Here is a 17368-nt window from a genome sequence, read left to right as displayed (position 1 = left end):
TTCTCAGACCTTCAGAGCAGATCTTGTCTAAACAAACCATCACTCGTGACCTGTGAGAGTCCTCCATCTCTGAGGGGGAGACCTGTGTGGAATGTGTCTGTGTGTGTGACTCCTCCCACATCAACACCACCAACAGAGACACAAACTGTCCCACCTAAACCCACTCACATCCACCCAACATCCACCGGTACATCTGCTTCCTGTGCTCTACTTTCTTTTAGATGTTTCAGATTCTGCAACTTTACCATCAGGATATGAAAAAATAATGTGTGTGCTGATTTTATCTGTTTGAATATATCTGTTTTCTCTCCAGCAAAAGAAACAATAACCTCTTCATCAAAACCAACCACACATGCAGCCACAACAGACTCTTCACACTTTTGTGTGGTTATTCTATTATAATAATTTTAATAATAATTGTATTTATAAAGCTAGGTCTGGGTCGTCTTTAGCCTGATGGTTTGAGTGCACAACTCATATACAGAGGCTATTGTACTCATTGTAGTGGTCGCTGGTTCCACTGGCTTTGACCATTAGCTGCATGTCTTCCTCTGCTCCGGACACTTCCTGTTTCTCTTCAGCTGGCCTGTCCAAAATAGGCAAACATATAACTTAAAAAATAACTTAGAAATATTATATTATTAAAATATTTTATCATAAAATATATATTTATACATACATATTTTTTATAAACATACTTTTTTTGTAAAATATACATGAATACATTTTTATATAAAAAAAGTGTTGTCAAAAATTTAAAAATGTATTTATATATATTGTATTTAAAACAAATCTAAAATATATATGAATATATATTTATGATAAAAAAAAAAACATAAAATAAATATTAATACTTTTTTATAATTATGATGATAATAATAATGATAAGAATATTTATTCTAATTTATTCAAGTGTAGATAAAAATGTATTGAAATTCAGGAAAGGTTTGCAGATTAACACACAACACAAGAAGAAACTCAAAGAGGTCAGTGTCTCAGTTGAACTGATTTTCTCTCACTTCCTGTTTGATATTTGAGTTCTGCATCATAACAACAAAGATATTTCCCCCTATAACTTATATTCATAATGTCTGCACAGTATCTATGTTGTTATTCCAAGCAAAAGTTTTTGAAAATGTCATCATGTCTAAACTCAGCCTGCTCAAAACTCCCTGGTTCATCCTTCACACTGCTGCATGTGTAACGACCAGGTTGTTAAAAGTCTTCATCATCAAAGGGATTTTGTGCTCAGTGTTTCTGTCATTCCTTTTAGTGACACCTCCATCATCAGAGACAAAAACCTCTGACCCTCCTGGACCAACTCACCTCACTCAGACCGTCACAACACTAACTTCAGAGACCGGGATGTTTGGTGAGTTTTGTTCCTGTTAAGATTCTTCACTCATCTCAAAAGATGTTTTAGGGGACCATCAATCCAGTCTTTCTGTTCATCTCTGTTGAACTGAGTGTTTTGACTGAAGAAAAAGTGCATGGTTCTTCATATCACTCTGTTATGTGCTCTGATAATATTTAATGAACACATTTTAAAAACGTCACACTTGTGATTAACAGAGCTTGTAGTGAGATTCAGATTATTTGACACATTTTAACTTACAACAATCAGTTCAGTTCCTGTAATATTATGAACTTTTTCTCAGCATAAATACTTTTCTTCAAATATTTAACATTTGATTATGTTAAAGTCTCTGTTTTATTATTTCTGTGAGCTAATATTAAAGTATTAACCTGCACTGTGATCATTCATCGGTTAGAATTTAGATAAAGAAACTAAATGATTTGTTGTCTTTTTGTTTGACATAGAAGACTACAGGAGTTCTTTGTGAACAGCACCACCGTGTGTAGAGTCTGGTATATGCCCACATCTTGATTAAATATCTGCCTTTATAAATGTCAAACTGCTGTTCAGATCTTAAAATTAATGCCACATGCCCAAACACGATGCTTCAAACATAAGTTGGTCAGTTGGGTTAAAGTTGCTCTATTATGTTTCAATGATTTTATAACTCCTCAGTAATTCATACAAGTATTTTTACTTTGTGATTTACATTGTGGATTTTATGATACTGACACAAACACAAGACAACGGGCGGCTGTGGCTCAGTGATAGAGTCAGTCATCTCAGAACTGCAAGGTTTGGGGGTTGATCCCAGGTCCTGCTGTCCACAGGCTGAAGTGTCCTTGTGCAAGACACTTACTCCCGAACTACTCCTGGTGGCTGTGCCTTCAGTGTGTGAATGGGATTAGTTAGGTCTGATGGGCATTACATAGCAGCCTCTGCCAACAGTGTATGAATGTGGTGTGAATGTGTGAATGTGTGAATGTGTGATTGTATGAATGTATGAATGTGTGAATGTGTGAATGTGTGAATGTGTGAATGTGTGAATGTGACATGTAATGTCAAAGTGCTTAGAGTAGTAAGAAGACCAGAGCAAGGGTTATATAAATACTGTCTATTCACAAAATCTGCAATGAGATAAGACCACCGCGTCACAGACGGCACCGCAGAGTGCTGTGTTAACTCAAGCAGCTTTCTATCATTCTGATCTGTCTTTTGTTTTTGTCAGCAACTCATTGGACACCTTCTCCATCAGTGACAGAGGTGTCAGTCTCTATCGATCCTAAACCCTCTGATCCACCCAGACCTGTGTCCACACCCACTGGTATTCCTGGCTTTTCCCAATCTCCAAAAATCCCCCAAACTTTTTCCATGTAACTTGTGCTTTGAATGCCTGATGTTTCCTTTAGTAACCTGTGTGACCCCTCCTCCATCAGTGACAGAGATCAGTGACCATCCTACACCCTCTGACCCACCCAGGACTTCACCTCCCCCCACTGGAGAGACTGCTGTTCCTGGTTCTTGCCATCTTTTGATTTTAGAAGCTCTGAAAAACAGAATCACTTAATGTTGCAACCTTTTTAAAAAAATAATATTCATGCTTCATTTGTTTGTTGTTCCTTACAGACACATGTGCAACATTACAACTATCATCGGGCACAAATATTGTCTGCACACTCGTTGCTGTGATAGGTCTGTTTAAATATTCTTCACCATGTTTCTGTTTAAAAAATCTTTCCTTAAGAGACGCACTGATTTGGTTTTCTTCCTCTGTAGCGGTCCTGGCCTCTCTTCTGTTTGTGGTGTGTTTCCTGGTGGTGCACAGAAGGAATCGCAGCAACAAAACTGTGACACCCGGGAAAGAGGGAAGAGATGAGGCTGGAGAAACCAGCAGCAGATCGAGCCAGTCTCTGGATCAGACTGAAAAGACAAGACACAATGAAAACGATCATTCTGACACCGAGGCAGGATGGAGGAGAGCCTTTAATGGAGTCAGAGCTAAGTCGGCTAACGCTATTCTCTCTACGTTGCCTTTTTGTGCACCTGTGAAAGATCAGGTGACTTTTCAAAGTGAGACAAAGGCTCCAAAACCAGGAGATGAAACTGAATTAGATGAAGAAACAGGGACAGGAAATCCAACAAAGAAAACTGAAGGAAATGCTGAAAAAGACGTTGATGAAAACCCTCTCTGTAGTTCTCCACATGCTGACACTGTTCCTTATCTGAGCATCGGTGCAAACCAGAATGAGACCAGTCCAGGGGATTCAGACAAACAGTCTAAAGATAGTCAGAATGAAAGATCAGTGATGGATAAAGTTATGAGCAGAATCTCCACCTGGCCCCTGACTGCGATGCAATGGCAAACGAGATGTAAAATGACAGAAGAAGAGGAAGAAAAGGTGACTGAAGTCTTCACAGTCCTGACACCAGAGCTCCAGGGTGACTTGAAGAAAGACTTCCACAAAGTGAAGCATCCATTGGACTCTGGAGAGGCCAAAACAGAAGAAGGAAGTGGGAAAAATCCACAAGATGAGTGCTTAACAATGAATCCAGCTCACATGAATCTGTGCAGCCCTCAGTCCTCCAAACCAAAGGTAAATGCAACTTTTCAGAGGCCAAAGAAAGAAGACAAAATCCAGGACCAACACACTAACCCGGGTTTGTATAAAGATAAAGCTGGGCGGAGTAAAGACCTAAAACCTGCAGAGAGGAGCACAAAGAAGAGCAGCAGAGGCAGCAACAAGGCAGAGCAGAGGAACGAGTCAAAGCGAGCTGAGACCAGTGGACAGAGGGAGGCAAACAGAAGCTCACAGGCGCCCTCCGGTGGTGCGTCTCCAGATGATGAAACTCTGCTGTCTGGAAACGAGTACGCCTTCATGGACCTGCTGCACGAGGTGGTGCAGAACAACGGGCGCTGGACCAGAGATAGGTGGAGGCAGACACACGGAAACAAGCAGAGGCGTTAGGAAAGAGTTTCAAGTGGTGTACACGTATAACATGAAACCGTTTAGTTTAGTCACTCAGTGGATCACAGATGTGTACCTGTAAAAACGTCCATGATAATCCATCATAAAACTAACTACATTATTTTTTTTTTTGACACTTTGCAAGATTATTTTAATTTGCTTTCTTAGCTAGAGTAAAACACAGAGATTATTACCTCTAATTAGAGCAAAATTAGAAATCAGACAGTCTCAATCATGTCTTTCACTAACTTCACAATGGTTCCTACATTTCCCACAATGCAACACAACGTCTTGCAGTAGATTTCCTTCTTGTCTCTCAGTGCTGCATCCATGCCAGAGACTGCAGTCATGATTCATACTTGTGTCAGGAGGTGTGTGCTGTGCTGTTACTCTGTGTTGCAGTATTATGATAAGCAAGTCAATTCCCCTGTGTGTTTGCGGCTACATAAATCTGAGGTTTCAACTCAATGGTCTTCAGTAGCTGATGTTTGCAGAGAAAAAGGGAGCACACCTATTCACTAGTATGTTCAGAACATTTGTTTATTCGGCCTGTTTAATGTTTGACCACACTGACTGTCACAGTGCTAATTTTCAGTGGAGCAATGGTGACAACAGTGAGGAAAGAAAACGCATTGTTGTATAGAGGAGAGGAGAGGAGCACCACACACACCTGTGCTGCCTGATGAAATGATTCATATAAATAGGAGCAGAGTCCGTCTCTCTGCTTCCTCTCATACTCTTCAGACTTCCACCGCTCTGTGTGTCTAAAGTGAGTTATTGTTCGAGGTTCAGTTTGAAGATCATCCTTGTTGTTAATCCCATTTATTTGATTGTCTCTGATTTGTTTATGATGATGGAAAAATATTAGCTTGGTCATTTAAACAGTCATTTCTTATGAAAAATGTTATATGCAATTTTTCTTTGTATGGAAACTTAGACAACATCGCTTGATAAGCGAAGAAACAGTCTGTTGAATAAAAGTCATCAGAATGGAGTCTGCCGTCTCATTCTGCTCATTATGAAATGTCTCTCCAGCCTTCATTCACCTCAACAATCAGAAGAATTAAGTTTTATTATAACAAGAGTAAAGTCAGAAATCTATGAGTCAAGTCATAATATACAAGACTTAGGTCTTCATACTAAAGGCACTATGAGGAGTTTTGAACTGGCTGAGAAACAGACTGAAACTGATACTGATGCCTCTTCATGACCCTCAAAAGCAAACAAGACCATCAGCAACAACACCGATGCCTGCTCTGTTGTCATTTTTAATGCCTGAAACTGCTTTGAGGGGGTAGGTGTCAGACCGGATGATTGACATCTCACTTTAGAAACAGCATTTATTTGACTGTTTTCATGGAAATAATCACATTGCGTCATAAATTTGACTGTAAGAAGACAACAGGATAATGTTTTTGTTGAAAACAATACTTTTGCATGCATAGGACTAGAGATAAGAAGTATCACTTTGTCCACAAGGGGGTGCCAAAATCGATACAAATCAAAAGTTACTCACAGCAGCTTTAAAGGAATAAAAGTCATAATATAATGAGAATTTAAGTTGAAATAACAAATTGCGAGCCTGGACAACCCCTCTCACCCTCTCCATGATGAGCTGTGGCTGATGGGGAGCTCGTTCAGTCAGCGCATCATTCCACCACGGTGCAAGACTGAACGCTTCAGGCGCTCCTTTGTGCCCACTGCCATCAGACTGTTAAACAGTAACGGAGGCCACAGACTGCACCATGCTGACCACTGACACCCCCCCCCCCCATGAACAGATCCATAACATCCCTGCTCTGTCTGTCACACTCCATCATCCCATCCCGAACTCTCTCTTCACTGCTGCTGGCATTATAATGTATAATTTACTGTATTATATAATTATCTTGCTATATTATATTTTGTTATATTACATTACTATTCTAACTACAACCCATGGTCATATTACATACAAATATTCTTTCTATTTATTGCTTAATTTGTCATTACCAACCATAATCACACCATGTCAACCTGTCACTACTGAAACATTTTTTTTTAATATTGCCTGTAATTACTTCTATTTAATTTAAATTCCATCTGTAACATTGTATATATCTAAATTGTACTCTAGCTTTATTTATCTATTTTATTTTACTTATTTTATTTTATTTTTTATTTATTTTATGTTATTTTGTTTTATTTTTGTTTTATTTTTATTTTGTACTTATTTTGTGATAATTGAAACTTCTTTCTTGATTGTACTTATGTCTGGGTTGCTGTAACAACTGAATTTCCCCCCCGGGGGATCAATAAAGTAATATCTTATCTTATCTTATCTTATAATACAAGAATTAACTAATATTACAAGGATGAAGTGTTAATATTACGAGAATTAAATTGTTAATCTGCAAGAATAAGGTTATACTAATACAAGAATCAAGTTGTGACATTACAGAATAAAGTCAACATCACAAGACTTAAGTGTTAATATAAAAAGAATTATGTCATTAATCTACAAAAATAAAGATGTGATTTTACAAGAAGAAAGTATTTTGTATTTTTACGCAGCAAAAACAAGAAAATAAGTTAGAATAAAGAATAAAGTTGTATGATAATACTACAATAATTTAAGTTGTAATTTCAGTCTTTGGTTATTCTACCTTGAAGCACAACTTCAGAAGATGCTCCATGTTCCTCATTTTGGTGAAGGTGGCTGATTTTCTATTTCCGGTAAAAATATCATATGGATTAAAATACTAAACAATACTAAACTTCAGTTTTGTAATTTAACGACCTTATTCTCCTCAATTTACTTGTCTTTGTATTTTTATGTAACTTTTTGTCACCTTTAATGGGGCTCTATAACTCTTTGATTTTAAGGTAGTGATTAATGTGCAAACCTCATTAAAAAAACATCTATTGCCTGACGTAGACCGCTGTATATAAACATGATTATTACATTCTCTATGGCATGGATTAAGTGAGCAGGCAAGTCTTCTTTAGCTTTATGGTGCTGTTTTTTAATGACCTTAGACCTGTGATGTGTGTAAAACCTTTAAAATAAGAGCTCTGGTGTAGTATAGTGTATCATAGTAGAGGGAGTATGAAATCTGACCCTGTGTACATCTCAACATGCAGCCTGCTCCCTGCATTACTGTGATCATTGTGTTGATGCTACTTGTTGACTAAAGAGGATGAGTGTGATGAAAGCAGTAAGTAATCAAACAGCAGATGTAGATGAACTCATTGAAAAGTGACACATCGACAAACATGTGATTCTTCGTTTTTATTGAGTTGTCAGTGAGGAAATAAAAATGTCCTGTCGTTGAGTTTCTCTGGCTGCATGCAGCATTTATTTGTTCGTATTTTAAATGTCCAAGTACACTCGCTTCTCATAAGAAATAGTACAAAATGGATCAACCCCTTTTTGACGATGACTTCAAAACAGAAAGTGGAGGTAAAGATGATACGTCTGCTTTTGGTTAACACCTAGACAACATGCATGCTCCATTCATAGAAATACACAGTATCAAATAATGGCTCCAACTTGCAAGCAGTTGATTAGTTATGGGTTTTCTAGTTGTGGGACATCACACGTAATGTCCTGCTAAATGTACAAAAATTATCGTTCTTGGCAAGCTTGAATATCAAAACATGCTGATAGAGTTTACATGCCCCGTGTGTTTCTGTAAGTATGGACAGGAGGAGGTCTGACGTGAAATCTTTGTGGAGTGTTTCGATTTGTCACACGTGAGGACCGAGGACGATGATCATGAGTGAATCCCAACATTGATTACATCATTCGTCGTGGTCTCTCACTCCTCAGCTCTCCTGCCCTGTAAACTGACACTTCTGAGGGGCTGCTGAGCAAAGAGCAACAGTACATCTCAGTCGTACGCTGCAAAACACAAACACTGTTTAACACAAAGAAAGCTTAATGCTGATTCTTCAAAAACAAACTAAAGAGCAGATCTCTGAGAGAGATCCTTCCATCTGAGAATACTTCATCATTCACTTCATATATTGTTAGCTTACCCAAATCAGCTTTTCAGACGCCTACCAGGGAAACCAAAACAACAAAAGGCATGACATGATACTGCACGTTTGAATGTTTGAATACTGTCCACTGTGTTGCACAGATTCAGGTTAAAGGGTCATGCTGTTCTGCTCCTGACATCCCCACAGAGCTTAGTGCAAAAATAGTTCAAGTCCTCTTTCACTTTTATCACACAGAGACCAACTTAAAACAACGAAAGGTGGCAGACATTGATGTATAAAGTTCATATTTACAGTGAACAAGAACAGAGCAGAGGAATGATAAATCAGGATGAAGTGCTGCATACTGACACTGCCTTGTACACAGAGTAAGGCCTGCAGGAGCACAAGAGGAGAGCACTTCATTTTCAGCTCGAGTAGATCTGGGATTAAACTTTTTCTGTCGCTGTCCGTGCAAAACAATTCAGCTACCGGCTGCATGGACACTTTGTCAGGAGTTATTAAACTGGAGGATCACAATGAGGGGGTTTTAAACACCAACTTAAGTTCACAAAAGGAAACAAAATCAACCAACACTGGGGATGACACTTCAGAAAAATAAATCAACAAGGTCACTTCTGATCAGGACTCTTTAAAGAAGCAGTTCAACTATTTGGAAAACACACTCATTATCTCTCCTGACTGAAGTTAGATTGAAACCATTCTCACATCTGTCTGTTATCACACCACAGTTATTTTAGCCTAAACATCAGAAGCAGGGGGAAAGCTGGTCTGGGCTGCCACAGAATTCACCTTCCTTATAACCGTGCTGCTTTCAAGTCACAAAACCCTGAGTCTGAGTCGAGTCTTGAGTCTTTAGTGTTTAGTGTGAGTCTGAGTCCTCAAAGAAGACTCCAAGTTGAGTCCCAACTCCCTGAATATTTTGTCTTATTGTTGAATGTTTTTATCATGAGGGCCACTCGACAAGCCTGTCAGGGTTTCTGGCTCCTCCTGCATATTCGTTGTCACTAAAGTTAGTGGATGGTTTTATTGTTGAATTTAACTGTTATATCTTGGCTCTTGTTATTGAGCAGCAATGTTTTGTTTTGTTTTATTGTATGTGCAACTAAAATCTGAGTCCAATCTCTCTTTGCAAGAAACTAACAAAAACAATCAAACTGTATTTATTAATAAATAAGTCTGAGTCCTCATCTGCATCTTCAGAGTTCACATGCAGTCAATTCTCCAGTCTTAGTCTGAGTCAGGGGGGAAAAGTGAGACTGACTACCTAGGGCCCAAGTGGGGAGGGGGGCCCTTAATGGGCCTGAAATAAAATGTGTTTTATACAACGATTTTCTTTTGTTTTGTTATAACTGCAATAAAATAACTAAAATTGTCTGAATAAATAACAAAAATTCAGAATTCCTTTCTGGAAAAAAGGGGAGTCTCTTCCTGTCGACTGGTTTTATCAGCTCTGTGAGATGTGCGTCTCATGCCTAAAGTGGGAATTGTCATAATTTCATAGCATCGAGTGTGGCTAAATCTGATTGAAAGTAAACTGTAGGTTTTTAGAGTTTTATTTTACTTCATGAGGTTAGATTACACCAAATAATGCCCCTGTGTTGTTATTCAACAAATCACTTGGCTTCAAATAATCTTGTTGGACAGTCTGAAGGTCAATATTGTGCAGTTACATTTGAAGAAATTAAAATATATATATATTGATGTGTAGCTTAGATTTGAGTAAGTTCACCAGGATAGTTTTAAGCATATTTTTGTTGCAAATAAACCAGTATAATAGCAGTAATGTTATATTTTGTAGGGTTGGTGATGGGGCCCACTGAGATATCTTTTCAGGGGGCCCAGAATTCCTGGCGACGCCCCTGGTCTGAGTCATCAGTGCTCAAGTCCAAGTCGAGTCACAAGTCCTGAAAATCTGGACTCAAGTCAGAGTTTTGGACTCGAGTCGTACAATAGAGCCTTACAGCTAGTTTAACCATACCAGAGCGCATGTTTAAAGGCTGAAGTTGAAGTTAAACATTTTTGTGCAGAACAAAGAAAGAAAGAAAATAAAAGTGGTGCTGCTTCGTGTCCCCCTGCTTCCACTGTCTGGACTTTTACACGGCACGACCGGCACGAGCTTCATGTAACTCACACAGATGTGAGAGTGGTGTCATACCTCTCAGTCATCACTGTAAAGTTTCAAACCTCTAAACCGTCTTATTATAGAGTGAGGTGGTTAATACAAGTTTGAGGGAGATGTTAAGCAACTTAAAAAGTAACAAACTATGAGGAATCCTCCGACGTTGAAAAGTGAAGCCGATGTGAAACTGCAACTTCTCGAGTGTCCGTTCATTAAATTACTCAAACTGTACGGGTGAGTTTTTTAATCTGTTAAGGTTATATAAAAGCTATACATCATTATTAATTTGCTTAATTAGGGGCGTGGCTTAGTTGACTGACAGGTGGGTGCGTTGCCGCAGTCTAAGCCCCACCTCTGCCTGTTTCCAGGCTCCTCAAATCGCGGTTCAGTCAGCTTAAACCAATGGGTACTGTCACAGAGACTACGTCCATGCTTTACACAGACTAGGATTAAAACATGTTAAATTAAAATATAACAATATATTTTCTATCTTCTTCTAAGCAAAAACATACAGTTTAGAAAAATAAGACTTGTTTTTTTTTTTAATACGCATCAAACAGTAATAAGAACATTTTGGGTAAACTTGAAGTATGCACGTTAAATAAATTTAGACCACCACGATCACTTCATCTCGTTTTCATTTAGCCTTCATTCTCTGAAAAGTCGTTGGCTTTGGCTGACTCATCTCTGATGGGCTCATTTATCAATCAGGCTCTAACTAAAAATAAAAAAGATCTCACAGAAAGGGTGAATTTTGGCACATAACTTACAAATTATTTTAAATTATTATAAAATATTTACAAAGCAAAAAGAGGAAACAAATAAATGTGATTTTGGACACTTAGAGCAGCAAAGTAAGTAATAAATATTCACCGTTTAACAAATTACTTAACAAAATCAACGTCCAAAACAACACAAAGAGAGAAATGCTAACGTTTCTAATATGGCGGATAAAAGTGCCACTACAGTGTGTCTATTCACAGATGACAGTTTGTCGTAAAAAAGTTTGTGCTCATAAAGAAAATGGAAACTTGTCTGATTTAGAAAGAGACAGAAACAAACAGATATATAGTAATAAATTAAGAAAAGTGCACATGTAGAGTAATTTAACCATAAAATGTTTGAAGAAATAGAAATTTGTCGCCTTCTTTTGTAGAAAACATGACTGTTAAGATGGAGGGGAGGGTGGAGTTGCCCCGAGATTCAGTTCTTTCTGAGTTTAGGAAGGAAGAAGACAAGAGGGAGTCAGAGTCGTGGCAGGAGGGCAACTTCACCCCTGTGTGAGATCATGGTTTGATATCCTGTACAGTATGTGCGCAAAAACCTCCTCAGACTATCCAGAGACTAACACGACACTGACCAAACCTTAGAGGGTGATGTGTGTTAGTACAGCAGGTGCGTTGGGGGAAGTCGGGTTGGATTACGAGGCACTCTTCATGCATCCTCCTGTAGCAGCTCAGTGGAAACAGCAGCTCTCTCGTGGCCGTCTTTTCACACGTTGATTATTTCTGTTCTGAGGCTGAGAGACACGTAATGCACATTCACGATGGACCACTGTTCAAAGCCAGCCTCCATCTCTGTCGGCCCAGGTGGGGCTCAGAGGTTAAGGGTCGGGGTGTGGAGGACTGAGGGGCTCTCAGAGGTGAGTCTCGTCCCTCGTCTCTGTGCCAAAGTCCTGCTGGTTCTTGGTGCCGCGGGCCTGTCCCACCTGGGAGTCCTCTGGCATGTGTGCCAGCGGGTCTGACCGGATTAAGTACCTGTGAGGAGAACATCAACATCATCCTGTTATCTGACAGCAGGGAAAGCTAACTGAGCAAGAAGAAACAAGTTTATGCTTTATTGTGCCACGGTCTTGATGTGTATTTTCGCAATTTGAGATGCACATGTTGCGGGTCTGATGACTTGATAGTGTGGTTTGTCATGTAATGTAACTAAAGTAGTAGCTGGCTAAAGAAGCACTGAGTGATACAGATACTAGATACTGCTCAGTTAGTGTTTACTTTAATTATTTACGACAACCACTTTTAAAAGTAGACGTCAAACTTTCCTTTTTGATAAAGCTTATAGTTCGGACCAGCTCTTAGCTCTTAGTTATGCTGCTATAGGCTTAGACTACTGAAAGAACTGACACACTAGGATCCTATCTCTCCTCTCTCTCTGCCTGTCACTTACTTTAACTCTCCCTGTCCCTTTAAAGTCACTAACCATAGACCCTTCTGTAGTCCCTGAGCTTCCTTGTCTCGTAGGTTCTTCTGAGTCACGTGCCAGACTCTAGCTGCTAAAACTACTACTATCTGTCTCACCACTATCATTTCTCTCTCTCATATCTCCCACTATCCCTCCTTTCAGCCCCAACACGGTCTCAGCAGATGTGTGTCTAACATGAGTCTGGTTCTGCTGGAGGTTTCTGCCTGTTAAAGAAAGTTTGTCCTTGCTGCTTTAACTTACTAAATGCTGCAAAGTGCTCTGCTCATGGTGGATTAAGATGAGATCAGACTGAGTCCTGCATGTAAGATGGGACTAGATCTGATCCTGTCTTGATGTTGGGTCTTTGTTAGTAATATAGCATAGAGTACGGTCTAGACTTGCTCTGGGTATAATGCGTCTTGAGATAACAGTTGTTTTGATTTGGTGCTGTACAATTAAAGACAGATTTATATGTATGAGGCTATACTTTGACAACATGGCACAATGCTGCTGTTGTCACAGTCTAAAGTCAGAGGCTTCTTTTCGTTTCTTACACTATGTCGTTGAGCTCCAGCATGGTGTCAGGAGGAGGGTTGATGAGGACGTAGGACAGCGTGTTCTGGTGGTCGTTCATCTCATCTGGAATAAGAAAAAAAAGGGGAGACGTTCAGCGCTGCTCCTGGGCCTCCCTCGTCCTCCTCCATGATCCACTACATCAGCCTGCAAATGAGCCTCTAAAATATGAACCCCCCTCGTTTCAACCTTCACTGAGGACGGAGGCAAAGTAACCCTCGAACAGTGTGAGATGTGAGGACACTCTGTATATCAGTCTGGCTGTTTATCTGGAGAATGCTTAATGCAACTTTAAACTCCTGCCTGGATCAGGCTGTAGTCAGAATACTAACTCTACTCAAACTGTACTTTAAAGACTGCAACATAAACAAACCTTCTTAATATGGATACAATGTATAGGTTTTTGTTGATATCAAGAAACTAATTAGTATATTTCTATATTTGAAAAACACATTTGTCAGTTATTTTGTTTGTGGACAGTTTTTAAATAAGCTTGATGTATCTGTTAACTAAAGATGTACGCATTTAAAGATGACAATCAAACATTGTCAACCTTGCTACTCTGCACCAAAATAACTAGCTGGTTAAACTAATCACTAATATTTTTAGCACCAGTTAGAGGCCATAATGTCCAATTCTCTACTACCCTGATGTAACAAGCACAGATAACGGATGGCATCTTGTAGTGCAGTGAGACGTTTGCCAGTATTTTGATATATAAAATTGAGATCAAGTTGTGTGTAGGCTGTGTCTGTTAACCAATATACAACCACTTGACTGGAGCAATGTCTAACCTGGACAGTACTGTATATGTAGACGTCTGCAAAGATGTTTGAAGGCTGGTGTAGCAAATCCTGTCTACACTGCTTACCCACAGAGTCTGCTATCCTGTGTTTAACTGTGTTAAAATAAGTGAGGCTCAATTTGTCTGTTTTCTGACTTTTTTTTTTATTGCCTTTAGAGTAGTCAGTAAATCTGAATTTATATTTCTGTTTAAAGGACAAGGAAATTCACCGTTTGGAAAATCTCTCGTCAACATTTTATGGTGTTTTATCCTTTTTTTTAAAGTCTGTGTTCTTTACATATTTTTTTACTTTAGTTTTGTGAAAAACGTTTGCAGTTCTTTAACACACGATAGAAAGAGTTCCACATCAAAAAAGTTACAATATTCATTCATTTACAGCAAACTTATTCTTTATTTTTACTGATATTTAATACTAAACATTGTTCTAAAGCATAAGAATATTTATTTATTTGGTTAGTTACTGTTTATCTTTGTTTAGCTACAAGAGACACAAACGAGCGATTTATCAAAAAAATATTGTAAAGTGAATTAAAATCGAGATAAATTGAAAAATGTATATATTTGCTGCATGATATAAACAGGAAACATATTAATTATAACAATAATATTTTCTTTCTTCTACAGGATGAATAAAGTAACCATAAAAACTGTAAGGCTAAATAAAACATTAGATGGTGTTAAAGAATCTATACCAGCACACTGACTAACATTCATTCCCCAGACGACTTATATAACAGTGTCTGTGTGTGTTATTCCTGTATGGGTGTGTATGTGTGTGTTGGGTGCCCTCTGGCTGCAGCTCCTACTTGCGTTGCGTGATGGACAGAGGAAGGGAAAGGGGGGCACACGTGTCTCCATGACAACCCACCTGTTTGTGGCCCTTTATTAAGGTGGGGCAGGAGGGGTGGAAGAGAGAGAAGGGCTATCCGTTACTAACAGGGCACTGAGAGGAACACGGGGAGGAGGGGAGGGGGGGCCCCATGCTGCTGGCCCATGCGCAGCGTCAGAACAGAGCCAACATGCAGACGGCGTCCGCGTCCATCCGCGCCGCATTCCTCGTTCTGCTGCGCATTCAACACTCCAACGACAGGCTTGGTAAGGCGGCAGGTTGCCATGCTAACGGACAACACTTAGCTTCCCCCCATCCATCAATACAACCCACCCGAAAAAAGTGACATATGACACAAACCCACAGACACACGCACACACACGGGACATGCTCCAGCATCCGTCAGACTGGACCAAACGCAGAGCGACTCAAACCAAACGGAGAGGAGCAGAACACATCGGGAGTGTGAGAGTGGAAGAGATCACAGTCACACCTGCAGCTGCATCAATATCTGGACCCTACATTTACTCCATGATGCTCCAGAGGATATCAAGCCTTAGTATGAGGAGAGAAATATGCTTTCATTATTAATAAGTGATGTAAGGAGAAGAGCAGTGTGTGTATTTGTTTCCCACTCTGAAGCACATTCTTAGTTTACACTGTTCCCTTTATAAACATTATACCATGGCCTCACAAAACACAAACCCCTGACCTGTAGATCCTTTGGAAAATAACTCAAGTATACATTCACAGTGCTGTTAGAAATATGAGGTCAGTGTTAGCTCTTATATCTACTTTTACTTTACTTGTGTCAAATTTCCATCTACAAAAACTCTAGCTCCATTTAGGGCTGTGTGATATGCTTCATTTAAGAAAAATCTTACTTTCTATTCTCACAATGTTGACATGACTATTATTGATGATAATGATGATGAGTAAAAATGCAACGTCTGCTACATGGGAATATTTTAGAATTGGAATGGCTGCGTTGAACTTGCAAAGTTAAAGTCGCTACGTCACCTTGCAACACAATCAATTTGTTTCAACACTAGTGACAGCCCAGATTGAGTGAAGGCCAGTGTAAGTAAGTTAAAAAGACTACGAGGCTGACTTAAGGTCATCAAAGCCAAATAAAACTACAGCAGAGCACACTGAGGGATACATCTGTCTGTTTATATTGTGCTATTAACTTGTATATGGATTGTGGGTTGGTTTGGGGGTGGGGCTATTTTTTGTATTTTTAATCTATTCATTTTTATTACTACCATTATTATTTTATGTACAGCATTTTGTGTTACACTATAATTATATGAAAAGTGCTTTACAAAAACAGCCTGATCGATATATGAGTGTCACGCCACACCAAAAGACCTCACAGAGACATAAAGTTATCTCAGACTCCAGAACAAGCTACTTTTAAAAGTGCTGTACAGGCTTTATTTTCTGTTCTTAAAAATTCAAACTCTATTTACTTACTTAACATTTGTGTGTTTTAAATTGAGAAACACATATTTCAAAGCTATCAATAATCTCTGCATGTTACTTGCTAACCAAGCAAGTATGCTCATAATCCTGTTTATTCTATCGCCATCACATTAATGAAGCTTTGGTTAGTTCCTGCAGGACACGGAAGTCATACTCCTTAGCTGCTGTCAGCTGCCAGGCTGCAGTTTGAATCATTGTTTCCTACCAATCACAGCTCATCCTAATGATACGGCGGGCTATTGAAACATTTCTCCCCTCTCCCTGCAACACCTTTGCTGCTGCTGGTAAAACTTTGCCTCCTTCAATGCCATGCGCTCCCTGGAAAGAAGAAGCAGGCTGTAGCAAAGACTAGTGTCTGCTCTACCAGCTGAGCTAAACTGGCGCCCCGCTTTCATCTGATGTGAAGTGGAGAGCTCAAAGGAAAAACTGAAATTAAACCATTATCATGGGACACGGGGTTTACTCAGGGTTCAGTATCATACAAATAATTAAATCAAGTATGTTAAGTGGGTTCTGTAAAAGCATTTAGCAGTTGTGTTTTATTTATTTTAAGTTCAAATGACAAATATGAGGATTTGAAGTATATTCCTTTTATTTCCCTACTATCTGTTTCTTCATACATACTCTCTGCAGAAGAAACCCTTGAGGTACAAGCTCCCCTGATGTGGAACCACTGCCTGAGAAGTATGCGTTAAATGTCGTGGCGTGAAGGTTTTCCTGTTTTCATCATATCTCTCGAACACTATAGTATAGTTTCAGCACTTCTCTTCTCTGTTTGTGCTTCATTGGCCATGGTATAGCTTTAAAGATACACTTTGAGTTCTCCTGATAAGAAGGAATAACACACATTCAGGATGAGGTGCTGCACTGCTTAGCATCTCCTCTCCTGAGTCCATTATTTTCTCCATCAGGAAACCTTCCATGCACTTTATTCTTCACATATATCTGAAAACATTACACCTTAAATCTACTTTTAAACTTCCATCCACAGACATGATGTGCTCCGCTCCACTCTTTAAAGCCAAACTCTGATGCCCTGCAGATCTCTAGCTGTTCGCGACGT

General features: G+C 39.2%; 2 protein-coding genes across 3 annotated transcripts in view; one reads left to right on the top strand and one right to left on the bottom strand.

The window, feature by feature from the left end:
• The first annotated feature begins 17 nt into the window (after positions 1–17).
• Positions 18–5185, top strand: LOC117819261. The gene is made up of 6 exons (XM_034692538.1): positions 18–187; positions 1274–1372; positions 2586–2681; positions 2794–2874; positions 2984–3049; positions 3134–5185. Exons 2-6 carry the CDS (start codon positions 1366–1368, stop codon positions 4321–4323), a joined length of 1440 nt encoding a protein of 479 aa, XP_034548429.1. The 5' UTR covers positions 18–187; positions 1274–1365; the 3' UTR covers positions 4324–5185.
• Positions 5186–7579: 2394 nt separating this feature from the next.
• si:dkey-21e5.1 (potassium channel subfamily T member 1) overlaps positions 7580–17368 on the bottom strand; it is a 108093-nt gene continuing 98304 nt past the window's right edge. For both annotated transcript variants that reach the window (XM_034691929.1, XM_034691930.1), the window contains 2 exons: positions 13168–13252; positions 7580–12183 (listed from right to left, as the gene is read on the bottom strand). In XM_034691929.1, coding sequence (XP_034547820.1) covers positions 12063–12183; positions 13168–13252 — 206 coding nt within the window. In that variant the 3' untranslated portion in view covers positions 7580–12062. The remainder of the gene's footprint in view (positions 12184–13167; positions 13253–17368) is intronic.

The sequence above is a fragment of the Notolabrus celidotus genome, chromosome 9 (assembly GCF_009762535.1).
Source record: "Notolabrus celidotus isolate fNotCel1 chromosome 9, fNotCel1.pri, whole genome shotgun sequence".
Classification (NCBI taxonomy): domain Eukaryota; kingdom Metazoa; phylum Chordata; class Actinopteri; order Labriformes; family Labridae; genus Notolabrus; species Notolabrus celidotus.
The sequence above is the reverse complement of the archived record's forward strand: the minus strand, read 5'-3'. Positions and strand labels throughout refer to the sequence as shown.